This window comes from Puma concolor, chromosome C2, assembly GCF_028749965.1.
Source record: "Puma concolor isolate L17-30 chromosome C2, mPumCon1.1.hap2, whole genome shotgun sequence".
Taxonomy (NCBI): domain Eukaryota; kingdom Metazoa; phylum Chordata; class Mammalia; order Carnivora; family Felidae; genus Puma; species Puma concolor.
In genome coordinates this window covers 30,133,542-30,150,325 of record NC_141675.1, presented here as the reverse complement: position 1 = coordinate 30,150,325, position 16,784 = coordinate 30,133,542, and the positions used below count along the sequence as shown (strand labels likewise).

The following is a 16,784-nucleotide window of genomic DNA, read 5'->3' as shown; positions in this document are numbered from 1 at the left end:
TTCATAGTATTCTCTAATAGTTTGTATTTCTGTGGTGTTGATTGTGATCTCTCCTGTTTCATTTGTGATTTTATCTATTTGGGTCCTCTCTCTTTTCTTTTTGATAACTCTGCCTAGGAGTTTATCAATTTTGTTTATTCTTTCAGAGAACTAGCATTTAGTTTCGTTTTTCTGTTCTACTGTTTTTTGTTTGTTTGTTTCTATACTATATATTTCTGCTCTAATCTTTATTATTTCCCTACTTCTGCTGGCTTTAGGCTTTACTTGATGCTCCTTTTCTAGCTCCTTTAGGTAGAAGGTTAAGTTGTGTATTGGGGACCTTTTTTTATTTCCTGAGATAGGCCTCAATTATAATGTACTTTCCTCTTAGGACTGCCTTTGCTGTATCCCAAAGGGTTTGGACTGACATGCTTTCATTTTCATTTGCTTCAATGTACTTTTTTTCTTTAATATCCTTGTTAACCCATTCATTCTTTAGTAGGATGTTCTTTAACATCCATGTGTTTGAGGGATTTCCAAATTTTTTCTTGTGGTTGATTTCAAGTTTTATAACATTGTGGTCTGAAAATATGCATGGTATGATGTCAATCTTTTTCTACCCATTGAGGTCTGATTTGTGACCCAGTTTGTTATCTATTCTGGAGAATGTTCCATGTGCACTCAAGAAGGTAGTGTATTCTGCTACTTTAGAATGAAATGTTGTGAACATATCTGTTAAGTCCATCTGGTCCAAGGTGTCATTCAAAGCCATTGTTTCCTTGTTGATTTTCTGCTTTAGTGATCTGTTCATTGTTGTAAGTTGGGTATTAATGTCCTCGACATGTTGGTATTATTATCAATGAGTTTCTTTATGTTTGTTACTAATTAATTTATATATTTGGGTGTTTCAGGTTGGGGGCATAAATATTTACAATTGTTAGATCTTTTTTTTTTAAACATTTATAAATTTTTGAGAGTGAGAGAGATAGAGCATGAGCAGGGGAGGGGCAGAGAGAGAGGGAGACACAGAATCGGAAGCAGGCTCCAGGCTCTGAGCTGTCTGCACAAGAGCCTGACATGGGGCTTGAACTCACGGAGTGAGAGATCATGACCTGAGCCAAAGTCAGGTGCTCAACCGACTGAGCCACCCAGGCTCCCCAATTGTTAGATCTTCTTGATGGATAGACCCCTTAATTATTATATAATGTCCTTCTTCATCTCTTATTACAGTCTTTGTTTTAAAATCTAGTTTATCTGATGTAAGTATGGCTACCCTAGCTTTCTTTTGATGTCCATGAGCATGATAGATGGTTCTCCACCCCCTCACTTTCAATCTGCAGGTGGCTTTAGGTCTAAAATGAGTCTCTTGTAGGCAGCATGTTGATAGATCTTGGTTTTTTTTATATGTTCTGATACCTTATGTCTTTTGATTGGAGTATTTAATCCATTTACATTGAGAGTGATTATTAAAAGATATGAATTTAGTGCCATTGTGTTACCTGTAGATTTGGTGTTTCTGGTGATGTTCTCTGATCCTTTGTAATCATTGTTGCTTTGGTTGTCTTCCCTTCCACTCAGAGAATCCCCGCCTCCTCCACTCAGAGAATCCCCACTAAACTTTCTTGCAGTGCTGGTTTAGTGGTCACAAACTCCTTTAGTTTCTGTTTGTCTGGGAAACTCTTTGTCTCTTCTTTTATTCTGTATGAACAGCCTTGTTGCATAAAGAATTCTTGGCTGCATATTTTTCCCATTCAGCACATTGAATATTTCTTGCCACTCCTTTCTGGCCTTCCAAATTTCAGTGGACAGATCTGCTAATCTTATGCGTCTCCCCTTGTAGGTTAAGGACATTTTGTCCCCTGCTGCTTTCAAAATTCTCTCTTTATCTTTGTATTTTGCAAGTTTCACTATGATATGTCATGGTGTTAACCTGTTTTTGTTGATTTTGTGGGGAGTTCTTTGTGTCTCTTGGACTTGAATGCCTATTTCCACCCACAGATTTGGGAAGTTCTCAGCTATAATTTGTTCAAATAAACCTTCTTCCCCTTTTTCCCACTCTCCTTTTTCTGGAACTCCTATGATACAGATTTGTTTCATTTCATAGAATCACTAAGTTCTCTAGGTTTCCCCTCATGATGTAATAATTTTTTTCACTCTTTTTTCAGCTTCATGATTTTCTATAATTTTATCTTCTATATCACCTATTCTCTCCTCTGCTTCTTCAATCCTCGTTGTCACTGTATTGCATCTCAGTTATAACGTTTTTAAATTCAGCCTGACTAGTTTTCAGTTCCTTGATCTCTACAGCAAAGGTTTCTCTGGTGTCTTCTATGCTTTTTTCAAGCCAAGGTAGTAGTCTTATGACTGTTATAAATTCTTGTTCAGATATATTGCTTATATCTGTATTGAGCAAGTCCCTAGCTGTGATATCTTCTTGACCTTTCTTTTGGGGAGAACTCCTCTGCCTTGTCATTTTGGCTAAGTTTCTGTCTTCTGCGCATTTTAAAAGTTGGTTAGGCTTTCTGTACCTGAGAGGACTGCTATATTAAAAAAGGGCCCTATACACTGTCCAGGGGCCGGCACTTCAGGAAGTTTTTCTAGTGCATGTAGTGTGCAGTCTGCTGTTGCATCTTGGCTGCTCTTTCCCACTGGTCAGTCCTCTGCAGAGCTCCTCCTTGCTTGCAGTGGGGAGTGTTTGAACCTTTAACTAGGTGTGCTTTGATTTATTTGTTGAAGTAAGCCTGCCACACTGTCTCCCTCCAAATGTGGAGATCTTTCTGCCACCTGTGGTTGGTTTCCTGGGTGTTCAAAGTGATCTAACCTCAATACAGCTGTTTTTGAGAAACAAGGAAAACCCAGGGTCCCCCTACTTCTCCATCTTAACTCATCCCCAGTGATGGAAATGTTCTATACCATGACTGTTTGAGTGACAACACCCTAGCTGTGGCATTTTACTATAGCTTTGCAAGATGTTACCTTTGAAGGAATCTGGTTAAAATGATACACAGAATCTGTCTTATTTCTTACAATTATTTGTGTATCTACAATGATTTCAAAATATAAAGTTTAATTTAAAAAAGTATATATCACAGAAAAGGGCTGAGAATATCAAGACTTTCTTGAAGAAAATAAAAAAACATAGGTGAAGATGTAGAAATACATGACCTGAGGACTATCTTTGGAAAACAGTTTGGCTTAAAATCAAAGACATATTTCTTTTTTTTTTTTTTTAATGCTTATTTATTTATTTTGAGAGAGGGAGAGAGAGAGAGAAAGAGAGCATGAGCAAGGGAGGGGCAGAGACAGAGAGAGACAGAGACAGAGACAGAGAAAATCCTGACATGAGACTTAATCTCACAAATTGTGAGGTCATGACTTGAGCCAAAATCAAGAGTCAGATGCTTAACTGACTGAGTCACCCAGGCACCCTACATATTTGATTCTATACCTCAGTTTATCTACTTGATAAATATCTTGGAAAAACGTCTCCCAGGTGCATTAGGAAGCACATAAGGAACATTCATAGCAGCATTTGTAGTAGCAGAAAGAAACCTCTGTGTGTTTCCCAATGTTAATTTCCTTGTTTTACTAATGTATAATAGCAATGTGAGATGTTATCATTGTGAGTTAAATATATGATGGTGATGTAAGATGTTATCACTGTGAATCTAAAGTTATTTTAAATTAAAAAACACCCTTTTATCTGGACACATTTTACTGAAAATGATTTAAAAACTGTATTTAAAAACTGTAAAAAGCATACAGTGGAATACTAAACAGCAATGAAAACAGAAGAACCACAGCTATATGCAGCAACAGATATATCTTAGGAACATAATGTTAAGAAAAATGCAAGTCATGGGGAGACAATACAGTTTGATACCTTATATAAAGTTCAAAGGATGCAAACAAAAGTATTGTCGAAGGACATATCCAAATGTGATAAAACCAGAGTTCTGCAATTCTGCTTTGAGGAGGGAAGAAGGGAAAAGGGCACAGGGGAGGGAAACAACTAGAGATCTCAAAAGTACTGTAACTTTGAGGGCTTGGAGGTGCCAAGACAGGCCTGTGTTCCATCCACCCCCCCCCTACTGCCCACCACCTTGTGTGCAGAGGACCAGGTGATCAGAGAAGGTATACGACTTGCCCAGGCTCACCTAAAAGATGGTACACTTCCTGTCACATCTCAGCTGCTTTGTCTTGCCACTGACAATGTCCCCAATAAAGGCTGAGAGGGTGCAGGAAGACAGCACCAGGTGGCAACTTGACCATGATTCCTCTGGAACCTTGGTGGAGGGACCACTCAGAGGTAGGAAGGGCTGCGGCATGGGAGCGTCTTCCAGAGCCTCCTTCAGCCCCATGCTGGATGCAGTCTCCTGAGAGAATGAGAACCCCAGAGCGGAAGTACAGTGGGAGTTTGGAGGGTCCCCCTGAGCCTGATGCCGGGCACAGTGGAGTAGATATCCCAGAGTGCTGGCCTGCAATCCCTGAGGCTCCAAACCAAAGGTGACTGAGAAATAGAACAGCTGTTCTGATTTGCGTTCTAGACATTAGCTCAAATGTTCTACAACTATTTAGTAGGCTCTCAGCTAGATCCTTGAGATCCTATAGTGGAGCTTCAACAGCTGCTTTCATGGAACTCACTTTCTAGTTTTTAAACAAGCAATGAGAGAGGGGCTTTAGGTCAACAAACCAGGGAGACACCCCAGTCAAGCCCTGTAAGTCAGAAAGTGGGTAGCAAATGTTCCTTGGTAATACCTGGGGATTAAGATTGCTTCTCATTCTTTCTTTCTCTCTGCACACGCGCGCGCACACACACACACACACACACACACACACACACACACACAGCCTGTTCCCAAATTAATGTTCTTTGAACCGCTATAAGGAAGGAGGTGGTAGGAGAGTAGTAGGCAGCTTTGTGAAACCTGCATTAACCAGAATGCCTTACCATATGGCTGTCCTGAGAATGCTTCTAACACTTGGGATCCCTTGTTCTCACCCACTCACAACCTGTCCTTTGTGCCTCAGTGGGCCAGTGACATACAGGGGGTAATGGAAGGCCACCCTCCCGGCCTCTGGGAGCGCATTGTCCAGATACAACTAATTGCCAGGGCAAGCAGTAGTCTTGTCAGCCTGGTGGCCCCAGGGTCAAGAACTCCAGAGCACTGTCTGGAGTCGGCCACACTGATATTCCGGACGTCATTGCTCCTTCTCACCCAGGGGACAACAGACTTAGGGTAAAATTCTCTGTAGGAGAGGTTGGCTTCAGAAAGGCACACCTTGGACTGGTCCTCTTCTCTTGCTGGCCAGGTCTGAGGTGACACCTATGACCCCACAGAGGCACCCAGAGGAGGGATCTGGACCTAGAGAGGGCAGGGCAGGCTAGAGACCCCACGGGGTGACAGTGGAGCCAGTCTACCCGCACATGGTCCACCACACAACCTGGCTCTCCCCCAACCTCCTTTCCTTTCTGTCTTCTCATAAGGCCGTGCATCTGCGGCGTCGCGGGAGGTGGAAGAAGGGACTGGCATCTAGGTTTTAAAAGACCAGAAACAAACGTCCCCTGACAATTTCTCAGTTTCTCCTGTCATTTTTCTGGATTCAAAGGAGGGGCAGAGTTAAGAGTGGGGAAGACAGACGTAGTGGGGCAACGAGAGACGGCCCGATCCGGGGGTCCCCCGGAGGCCGGGCCAGGCGGTTCTCTCCCGCCGAGTGTGGGCTCGCGGTGGGCGGGCGGACGCCCCCAGCCCCGCAGCGCCGCGGGCCCCGCATGACATCAGAGGCTGGGGAGCGCGCAGAGCGCAGGCGCCGACCGAGGAGGGAGACGGGAGGGGGCCGCGGCTCGCGGCTCGAGAGAGCGCTCCTCCGCCCCGCGCGCCGTCCCTGCGCCCCGCTCCGCCCGCGCCTCTCTGTCCGCGCCGCGCCTCGGGCGTCCAGAGCGCGCCCCTCGCACCGCAGCGAGCGCCGCCCGCAGCAGCCCAGCCCCAGCCTCCTCCTCCGCCGCCGCCGCCGCCGGACACGCAGCCGCAGGCCGGGGCCGGGACGCAGCTGGGGAGTCAGGGACGCGCGCAGCCAGCCCTTCCCCCTCCGGCTCCCGCACCGCCGGCCGCCTCCCCTCGCCCTCCTCCTCCTTCCCTGCTCCTTCGCTTCTCCTCCTCCTCCTGCACGGCCCGGCTGCCAGCACCATGTCCGCAGGGGGAGATTTTGGGAACCCACTGAGAAAATTCAAGTTGGTGTTCCTGGGGGAGCAGAGCGGTAAGTACCCCGCTTATTCTCTTGGCTTGGCGCCGCGCCGAGGCGACCCCTGCCGCCAAATCATCCGCCCCGTTAGGGCCCCGGCGCCGGCTCGGAAAGGCCCCTCCAAGCCCGGGCGGAGGGGAGGGATGGGGATGTGGGGGTCGAGGCTGGCTCGGGCGGGGCCAGGCAGGGGAGGGGCCCGGGGTAGGGATGGAGGGGGCGCTGGGCCCCAGGTGGGAGTGAGGGTGGGAGGTGGGGTGCGGGGCGAGAGCTGCGGGGCCGGTGCGGCGCGGCGGGGGGCCGGAGGGCGGCGGCTAGCTCGGCGGCGCCGGCCGGGGCGTGAAAGCGCCGGGCTCGCGGACTCGCTCGCACTGCGGCACCGGCTGCGGGCGACCGCGCAGGTGGAGGGGTGCCCGCGGGGGCCGGGAGAGGATTGGCGCCCCTCTTCGGAGAACGAGGCAGTGCCGGCGTCTGGTCGGAGGGCTTCCTGCGGACCCTGCCGGACCCATGTTTAATGACGGGCACGTCCGGGCCCTGGAGCCCAGGGCCGCGGGGGAAGGCCAACACCTGTCTCCTGTGGAAGGAGCGGGCGCAGGCTGTAGGGGAACCGGGCGCCTACCTCCCCTGGCCTGCGTCCGACTGGGCACGGAAGGTTCTAGACGCTGCCCTATGCCAGCGTGCGTTAGTGTCTCTCGGGCTCAGGGTCTGGGCGAGGACAGCTAGGGTTCCCTGGTGCGAGGCCGATTTGGGGGATGGTACAGGGCGCCGCGCACCAAGAGGCGGCGAAGCCTGGCGCTGGGCAGAGAAAGGACCAGGCGACACGCCCTGCCTGGCTTCCCAGCACCCCTCCTGAGAGCGTTGTCGGCGGAGGAGGCTTCCCACCCCCACCTCCCAGCTCACCGCCAGTCTTGGGGGAGGGGAGGTCACCGTGGCAGCAGGCCAGGGGCGGGGGGGGGGGGGTGGGGGGCGGGGGGGGGGGAAGGAGACAAACGGCTTCCCTGCCGCCCAGCAGCCTCCCCAGGGAGAGCATCTCTGAAACCCGGGTTGGCCCCAGGGTGGGACGACCAGAGTGAAGAGTGTGGACCCCTCTGACACCTGTAGGAAGGAGTGGTTCTCAGTGCACCTCTCCAGAGGCCTCTCCCCTGGGGCTGCAGAGGCGCAGGCTGGGCCTTGCCCAGCTCACCGCAGGAAGAACGTGGTTGCTGGGGACAGCACCCCCAGCTCTTGTTTTGCAGACCAGTCCAGTTCACCTGGTTTGGTGCCTGTCTGTACAAGGAGCTGAGACACAGGCAACCTTAGGAGGACCTTGTGGGCTCAGGAAACAGTGCTACTGTGGTGTGTGTACATGTGGGTTGTGAAGGTCGCATGGCAGTCTCCTGTGTTACTGCTCATTACCTGAGATGGATGGTTGAGAGAAGGATGTCAGACATGGTCAGACCCTAACACGGGGGTGCATCCTGGGGCCAAGCAGGGCATTTCAGAACAAGATCAACTGAGCCAGCCAGTCCTGTGCCTTGGACTCTGAGTTTCTGATTTTAATAGCGTCCAGTTTCAGAGCTCACTTTTCCCATGCTTGCAGGGATTTCAGGGGTCTTCACATCCCAGTGCTTATGTTACCCAGCCCGGAGCCCTGGGAGAGAACTCTGAAGGGATCAGGCATCCTGGGAGTTGAATTCCTACGTGCTTTGCCTTGAGCAGAGTTTGAGGCCTCTCTGAGCCTCAGTTTCTGCCTCTGTGAAATGGTTGCTTGAGGGCACTTCTCTTCCTCCTCCGTGTTTCCCCTGTGCCTCTCAAAGGGCCTGGACCCTGGTAGGTTCTCAAGAAACATTTGTTTATCCCAAGTCTGAACTTGCTTCAGTAAAGGACCAGGGCTTTGATGAGACTGTCTCTTGTGAGTTTGAGTGAAAACTCTGGACTCACTCAGAATCTCTTATGGGTTGAGGTCCCTGAGGAGCCTTGCAAACCCCCTTTGTTCCTAAATCACAGAAATGAGAGTTTAGGGCCTTAGAGATAGAGCCCCCACCTTGCATGTGTAGATTAGAACTCTGAGCCCAGGGGTGGGAAGGGCTTGGAGAGAGAGAGAGCCCCCATCCGTGTATTGCTAGCACTTCTGGGGCTAGAAACCACATCTTCTGTTCCCAATCATTAATGTTGGGAATCAAGATGACCTTGAATTGGGGAAACAAAGAATGGGGAGCCTTCCAGAGTTGAGGTGAGGATTGCCATTCTCTGACCAGACTTGTGGCTGGGTTAGGTGACCTAGGAGGAATGCTGGGCTATTTGGCTGGGGTCAGGGTTTGTGGGCCCTGGGAACACAGTCATTAGAGACAAAAGACTGCCATCAGTGAGTTTGGCTATTGGCTACTCTAGTTCCTTCTGGCTGGGATCCCTAGGGCCCTGAGAAGCCCTGAGTATATCATTAGTGGGTTGTGTACCTTGTATTCTGCATGGCTTTTGGGACCCCCCAAGTTAGGTGGGGATCATATGCATCCCTGAGCCTGATGGGATGGGGGGGGGGATTGCCTTCATAGCCGTTGCTTCTGTCTTGCCTGCACACAGTTTTGTGTGTGTTGATCCTTTGTGCCACTGCAGTCTCTGCAGTGCAAGGAGCCCCTGAGGTCTGGCCCTCCTGCCACCCTGGCTCTCCCTCTCTATGTGACCTCGGAGGGCCCTCACCTTCTATACCTGGGACACTTGGGCCAGCTGAGCTTGACAGAGCCTTCTAGAGGAGCATGCATGGGTCTTCCTATATGAGCTGACTCCCTTGGATAGAGGCCAGGGGAAAGGGCTGGAGGGATGTGGCCTTCCCTTGTTTCCTGTGCCTGCTATAGTGGTGGCATCTCCCTAGACCAGTAGATGAGGACAGCTAGATTCCAAAAAGGAGTACCCAACCCGAAGCCCAGTGATGAGAAGAACACCCTGAAATAGATAATCCCAAGAGGGCATCAAGCCTTCAAAGATACCAGGGCCTGGTTTGAGTGGGAAGACCTTAAGTGAACCACTCTAGAGAGAACACCTCTAGCCCAGGAGAGAGCCTTCCTGGCAGCAGAATGACGCTGTCCCCTGGACCATGGACTACAGGCTTGCTGTCTGTGTCAATCTGGCAGGGCGTGGGGTTGTGGAAAGTGTGCTGTGGATCTAGAATGAGTAGATTCTTTGCAGTAGGAAGGCTGTGCAATGCTGCTGGTGTTCAGATGGCTCTCTCTGGGCCTTTTGCCCATGGCCTTGTGCTGATGGCAGTGACAGGGGATGGTGTGGAGGGCGAGGCACACTAATCTCAACTGTGACTCTTGGTGACATCCAGAGAAGAGAGGCATGAGCAGGTGTCTTAGGAAAGAGAGGGGGCCTGGGGGACACATGCCTTCCTCCTAAGTTCAGACGGCATTCTGTGGGGGTTTAGGCTTCCTTCAGTGCATCTGGGTGTGTGGTGGGGACTAGGGATGTGGGATATCCCTGTTGGGTGTTCTAGCCTCTTCTGATCTCCCTTCCCTTTGACTCCTCCTGCCAAAGCAGGAAGATTGAGGGACACCACAAGTTGGGTCTGTGTTCCCAGGCTGAGGCCAGCAGGACAGCTTCTCTCTCTGACCTGCCTTCTCCTTGTCCCTGGCAGTTGTGCTCTGGAGGTGCCATCACAGTGAGCATGATGGGAATGGCATTCTCAGAGTATACAACACAGTGACTGTGCACACAGCTTTGGCCATTTAGTCATTTGTTCACTCATCCCTCTCCCCACCCCCACCCATCATTCTCTCCTTTCCTCCTTCCATCATCCATTTATTTATTTAGTCAGGCCTTTGAGTGTATCCCTGCCTCCCGGAACTTATGGTCCACTGGGGACTTCAGACATTTGTGGATATAATTACAGTAAAGGTCTGTGCAAGCGAAGACAAGAGAACAGCTGCTATGGAAGCACACAGCACGGCGTCCCACCCACCTTTGTCGGCAGGTGTCAGAGATGGCTTCTAAGGCTTCAGAGGAGGAGATGCTTCTATAGGCAACTGGCTGGTGCTCCTTTGGTGGGCTGAGTACAGGGAGTAGGTCTTGCGAGGGGCCCACCCTCTCGAGGGAGCTTTGTCTGTTCTCCCTGCTGTGGAGAAGAAGTGTGTGGGGGTGGGGAGCAAGAGGATGAGGGTGTCTGGCTTGCCAGTGCTGAGGAGGGGCTATCCCCGACTGTCATCCCATTCCTCTGGGTTAAGGAGTCTTCAGTGCCCCTCCACTGCCTGGAGGGCTCCCCCCGCCCCTCCCAAGGCCTGGCTCAGCCTGACCCCTGCCCTCCCACCACACACCACCCATAACCACATAGGGCGCCCTTGGTTGGCCTGGGAATTGTATCTGAAGCCCTTCCCGATGTCTCCTTCCCAACACCTCCCAGATCCCCTCCCTCTGCTGTGCCCAGCCCACCTGGGCGCTCACCATGGAGTAGCTTTGGTTTCTTTCTGAGCATTTTTAAAAAACTATCACATGTTGCCCCATGACCTGTCTGTTGTCTCAGTTATTCTGGATTTTTAAATGTTTATTAGCTTTTTAAGAAACAAAACCCCTAACTGAATTTTAAGCCCCTCAAATGTGAATTTAAGCACCTGAGAGGACTAGATCTTAGTTCCTTTCCCCTTCTCCCCATCTGCAGGAGACTTTTGCTCATTAAATATCTGGATTTAAAAATGATGAGATTATCCTCACTGTTTGATATTTACTGATGGTCCATCAGTAGATTAAAAGTGAGGGGAGTCAAGGCAGTTTGAAGCAGGATTCTTCATCCTGACACCTGCTGCTTTCTCAAGCTAGGAGATTTTTACCAGAAACACTTAAAAATCTTTCACACTGGGTTGAAGCCTTTAGCCTTGGTTGTGCCCAACCCATAGTACATCTCACAGAAGGTGAAATTCTCAAGGGACTCTTATCCCCACCACCTTCTCTAAAGAAATAAGAGAAAGCAGTAAGGCCACCAGAGGTGGGAAGGAAGGGATATGCCCAAATGGGATGTTGCCAGAGCTCACTGCGAGATTGGACATAAATCCAGTTGCTCTGTTCCTCAGTTTCTGGGTCTTGTTTTTGCTCCTCCCACTTTTTTCCTTCCTTTCCTCAGTGTCTGGAATGATGGCGGGGTACCTTGGATGTGGGCCCAGAATGTTGGCTTTATTTGTTTAAAGAGGTGTGCATGAGATGAGAAAATCAGATGAGACGCCATGATGAGAATTAACCTGTACTTGGTAGAAGACAAACGTGGCACCCTCCATGCTAAGGGTCAGAGACAAGAGAACTAACCAGAAGAGAGAAATGAGACCGTTAGATTATGTTCTGGCTATGCAGATGTAATAGTACTGTCTTTTTTGTGATCCCATTATCATTTGCAGCCCCCAAATTATAATGAATCCCACTAAAATACAACAAAATAATCTCATTGTCCTTTTTTGCTTATAACATCCATAAACTCAGCCAATGAATATTTAACTTGGTAGGTGTTACCTTGACCTTGCAAACTCCTTGGGGGCAAATCTGAGGGTGGTACTATCTGTGTCCCATCCAGGCTGTGAAGTCTCTCTGTCCTTTGCACTCTGTGTCTTGCGCTGTTGCTGAATGAATGAACCATTGAATGTGCAGTGCTGCCTGATCTTAATGTAATGACTTAAAGAAATTATTGGGCAGAACCATTGATCAAGGTGAGAAAAGATTAGAGTAAAAAGCAAAATCCATAGACATCAGAGGTGAACTGCTAGAAAAACTGTGCTGGGCATTTTCTCAACTGTCCACTATCATCCTTTTCCATTTCTCAGCACAGAGAAGAGAAGATGGGGGAGGTTGCCAGGGAGAAGTATCAGACTCACGTTGAGATGGGCAGCTTTGTTAGAGCCAAAAAGGCCCCAGGAAATGGGGCCCCAGGCAAGGCCTGAGGGCACTGAGGCATAGGCCAGTCTCTGCTGCTTGGGACTCAGAAGGAGAGGAGAAAGATTCATAACACCTATAAACTCCTAGGGGTTCTTTATTGTATCTTAGGGCTTGAAATTTCCAGCTTTCCTTTTTATTTTCATAACTTTTGTCCTAAACTAAGTGGGATCTTGTTTTAAAAGTAAACGTTCACTGCTATGAGTACTTTGTCATTTTGGTGAAGTGATTTATTTTTAGTAGAAAAACAGATTTATTCTGGTCTCTTGGTAACAAGACCAGTGGGAGCCCAGGTGACTCAATCACGTGTCCTGGGCCAGGCACCACCTGTTCCCAGGTGGGGGCCTACCCAAGGGACAGGGCAGGGTCCAGGAAAAAACAGATGATATCCTGCTCCTGAGGGCAGAAAAGAGCCTTAAAAGCAAAGGTTACTTCCAGGAAATGCATTAGAACACTGGCCACCTGATGCCCCATAGTTGCTGTGGGTAGTGGGCCAGGGAAGAAGGAAGACTTCAGTTGTGTGCGTTCTGTGATAGAAATCACAGCTTTCTTCCAAGAGCTGGATGGACAGTTGGGGAAAGGGCATGATGCCTTAGTGGGATTTCCCCCAGAGAAAGGGACTTCCAGCATTAAGTTAACCAGCTCACCCAGCTTCCCCTGTGGCTGGAGATGAGGTGTGAGGGCAGGTCACAGAGGCTGGCCATGAGCTGGGGCTTTATTCTGAGGGAAGTGGGGAGCTGGTGGAGGATCCTCAGCTGGGGAATGGCTCAGTCACATCTACACCTAGGAAGGATTGTTTATTCTAAGGTTTGGAGAGGATGATGGGAAATGGAGCTAACCTTCCTGGGTTTCCGTGTTCTTCCTCCAGTTAACCTCAGATGGCATTTAAGAATACACTCTATGCCCTAGGCTCCACACAGGGCACTTTTCTTTCCGGCATCCTGTGATAGATGTGAAATTCTCCTTGTTTTGCATGTCAGGAGACAGGGGTTCAGGGAGAGCACGTCATGGCCACAGACTTACTGCTAATGTGAACCTAGTCCTTGAACCCATAGTCCATGAACCCAGGTCACTATGAGAAGCACATAGTGATCTGTTAGACCTCATGCCTCAAAGGCAGGCTCAGGCCCTGTTGTGGGGAAAAGAGGACAGAACACTGAGGCCTTATAGACAAGAGGTCTGCCATAAATGTCTCCTTGGGAATCATGTGCCAAGCTCTTTGCTGAGGAATGGATCACAACATGGGGGTGGGTGGGAGGAGGTCTTTGATTCCCTTAGGCTGGTGAGAGGGCACTGGGGCCCTGAGCAGAGAGGAGGGCAGGGGGATAGCTCTAAGAAGCAAGCAGTCTCTCCAATCTGATTGAGCTGGATTGCATATCAGACACTGCATTCTTACATAGAATGAACTGCTTATTTGGGGTGGTTTGAAGGGAGTTGGTTGGAGAAGATGTGGGGCAGTTAAAGCCTTCCCAAGTCAGTCCTGCACACCATGGACAAGATGTCATCTGGGTTCTAGCTGAGAACTAAATCCTAGGAAGGGAAGAACCAATCAAACTAAGTGGCTGGTTCCCACCTGCTCTGGGGTAACCCTTCTCCTGGCCTCATCCTTCCTTCAGGCCTGGAGATATCAGGGCCCGGAGACCCTGATTCTGTTTGGGGTCAACCACCAGCAGCCTCTGTGGTTGGATAAGCCCACGGTGTTCTCTGGCTTTCTCAATATATCCTCGGAAGCTGCTGGATGGATGACCACTCAGGCTGATGGAGCTCTAACTCTGGTCCTGTAATTCACAGCTAGCTCAGGGTATGATGCCAAGTCAGTAACACTCTCAGCCTGGAGATTGCATTGCTGGCTAGAGAGGTCAGAGAAACTGCAGAGATGAAGGCATGTAATCAGGGCCTCTGCTAATTATATCCCCCCAAACTCCCCTGGACAGTCCCAGTGCAGAGTCCTCTCCAGTCTGCTACCTCTTTTTCTGGGAGGCATTCTTGGCCCTCTTCCCTGGTGTGCCCCCAGGGCTCTGTGGCTCCTCTCTTCTGACGGTGTGTTTGACTCAGGTTGCCAGGCAATCGGGATGGGGCTATCCTGCCCTCCCTGCTGGCGGGCAGTTATTCCATACCGAGGACCTTTGGTGAGGACAGCAGAACAGGTGACAGCTCCCAGGTACCCCTACTCCAGGATACTTCTTTCTGCAGCCAGGTGGGTGTGTGGTAAGCAGAGAGGGCTGGGAAAGGGCTGGCACCAACAGGGGTGTGCAGTCACCCCACCAGACCAGCCCCAGCTCCTGCTCCAGCACCATCACTTACTGGTGCTCCTAAGCCCTGCACTTCTGCCCCAGCCCCACTTCTCACTCTCTGGGTGGTGCTGGGATATAACAGGACCACCCTGTACTCATTTTTCTCATCAGACAGCAGGGCAATCCTTACCTTGTTGAGGTTGCATGAAGATCTAATACATCAGTACATGGCGCACGGTGAATGCTCAAGTGATAGGTAATTTTGTTAATGAAACAGTGACAGCAATCCCTCCTTTTATAGATGAATGAGAGAGAAGTAGGGTGGAGGTTTTGAGAATCACCCATTGGTCCTCTCGTGTAGTGAGCTGCATAGCCTACATCCTTGTGATCTGATGAGTGGAGCTGTGTACCCATTTTATAAACAAAGAAAGTGTGTCTCGAAGAAGGAAAGACTTTAGCACAGATTGCAGGACCCAGAACGGTTACTGCTAACTGGGAGGAGCTCCCAGGCCTCTGACTCCCTGGTTGGCATTTTTCCACTGCCCGTCCCAGCAGAATTGGGACAGATTCACCTAGCCTTGCTCTGCTGGGCCCCCACAGCTGCTCCCAGGAAGAGCACCTCATCTTCACGGCTCTGTAACTTCCCCAAGGACAAGGAGTGCAGCCTGGGTAGACCACAGGGGCTGAGGCTTTGCCATGTTGTGATTAGAACAGTGCTTGGTGAGGTAGGCAGGTGATAAATCTCAGCCAGTGTTAATGTGACTATTAAAGCACACAAGCAAGGCTGTGGGTGTGGTCTGCTGGCGGAGTCAGGGAAGGCTTCCCAGAGGAGGTTTTGCATAGTGAGAGGGAATTCATAGGCACACAAGGGAGGCATCTTGAGGGGAGGGCCCAACTATGCCAAGGTTGGGGGCTGGGAGGGGCTTGGAGCTTCTGGGGGAATTGGGTGTAGTTCAAGGTGACTGGACTCTGGCGTAGGTGTGGGAGGTGAGGTCGTGAGCATAGTTAGAAAAAATCATTGAACCTGGAGAAGTGGGCAGGTTCAGGCCTCAGAGAATCTTGCTTCTACACACAGGGTCTGTGTCTTCCCTGCAGGCAGTGGGGACCCCCGGGTGGTTTTGACCAAGGAGGGACATGCTCATGGATTAGAAGACAAAGATGAATATGGCCTGATTGGAGGCAAGAGATGCAGGCAGCCTGAGCCAGGCCATGCAGGGAACAGTCAGAGAATGGAACACAGAGGAGGGTTTGTGAGCCTGAGCTTCCAGCTCTGAGATTTAGACCTCTGGGTACATAGATTTTATTGGTTCTTTCTCTATGTGGTGAAAACTTTGGGGCAATGAAGGGTTGTAGGGGAGGAGCTCCTGTCCTTCTCTACAAGGCCACGCTGTACTCAGATGTACCCAAACTGGCCTCCTTGAACTCCTCTGTCCTTCCTGCCTCCACAATGCCCTGGGTCCCCTGACTGCTTCTGTCCGCCAACGGGGTGCTCCAGGGCTGCTGGCTGCCCTTCCAGACTCTTCCCCTCTGCCACCTGCTCAGGTTGGTTATTAGATAACTGTACCCCTAGCCTCCTGGTCTTTGGGTATGTGAACTTGTCTGCCTCTCTGGTCATTGGGTGTGTGAGCTCCCCTGGTCCTTTGTGCAGCCTCTTATCACTCCTTCCCTTTCTGGGTTCCTCTTCCAACAGATGCTTGACCCACTGTCTTTGCTTTCTCCCATGGATTCCCTTGCTCTTCTCTGATGAATTCTAGCTCCCCAATAAGCTTAGGGGCCTGTGAAAACTTGAGGGAGGGCAGCATTATATAAGGGAGAGCCCCTCTCCCTCACTTGGAGACAGAAACCCAACCTCAAGTGGCTGCACAAAAAGTGAATGGCAAGAGCCGGGGAGCCAGAGTAGAGGCAGGGGACTGCCATCCTGAACCCAGCCCTAGACCAGAGAGGGCAGCCTGTTCAGGTCAGTTGATGCAGTCCCCCACCCGTGGGTCAGCTCATGGTCTGTTCTCAAGGACTGAAACCTCACCCTGCAAAGCCCTGGTGACCCCTGCTCCCTGTCCCTCCTGTCTTCTGCTCAGGTGGTGCCCATGCACGTTACTAAGCACCCAGCTGGGTATTCCTTTGTCAGTGTGGCTAGTGAGTGAAGAATATCCTAATTGTCAGTAATCAAGCACATTTTAGTCACTGCCCATGGCCCCTCTGAGCGGTGCCAGATTAATCATCTGAGGTCACAGTGGGTAAGGAGACCCGTCCCCTTGCTTGGTGCTCAGCAGAGGTGTAACCCTTGCCTGGAGTTGCTGGCCTGGAGAAAAATAGACCCCGAAGCTGGCCACAAGCAGCTCAATGCAACCTTGACCATTTGAACCCCTTCTGGTTCCTCCATTGCCCGTACCCCTGGGGCAGAGGCAGGACCAAGAGACCCATCCCTGGTTCAGGACTGAAGAGCTGTGA

At 50.3% G+C, this 16,784-nt stretch overlaps 1 protein-coding gene across 1 annotated transcript in view; it reads left to right on the top strand.

The window, feature by feature from the left end:
• Window positions 1–5,840: 5,840 nt before the first annotated feature.
• Window positions 5,841–16,784, top strand: part of RAB6B (RAB6B, member RAS oncogene family) — a 59,126-nt gene continuing 48,182 nt past the window's right edge. The window contains exon 1 of the mRNA XM_086674323.1: window positions 5,841–6,237. Within this exon, the coding sequence (XP_086530449.1) occupies window positions 6,168–6,237 (70 nt within the window). The 5' untranslated portion in view covers window positions 5,841–6,167. The remainder of the gene's footprint in view (window positions 6,238–16,784) is intronic.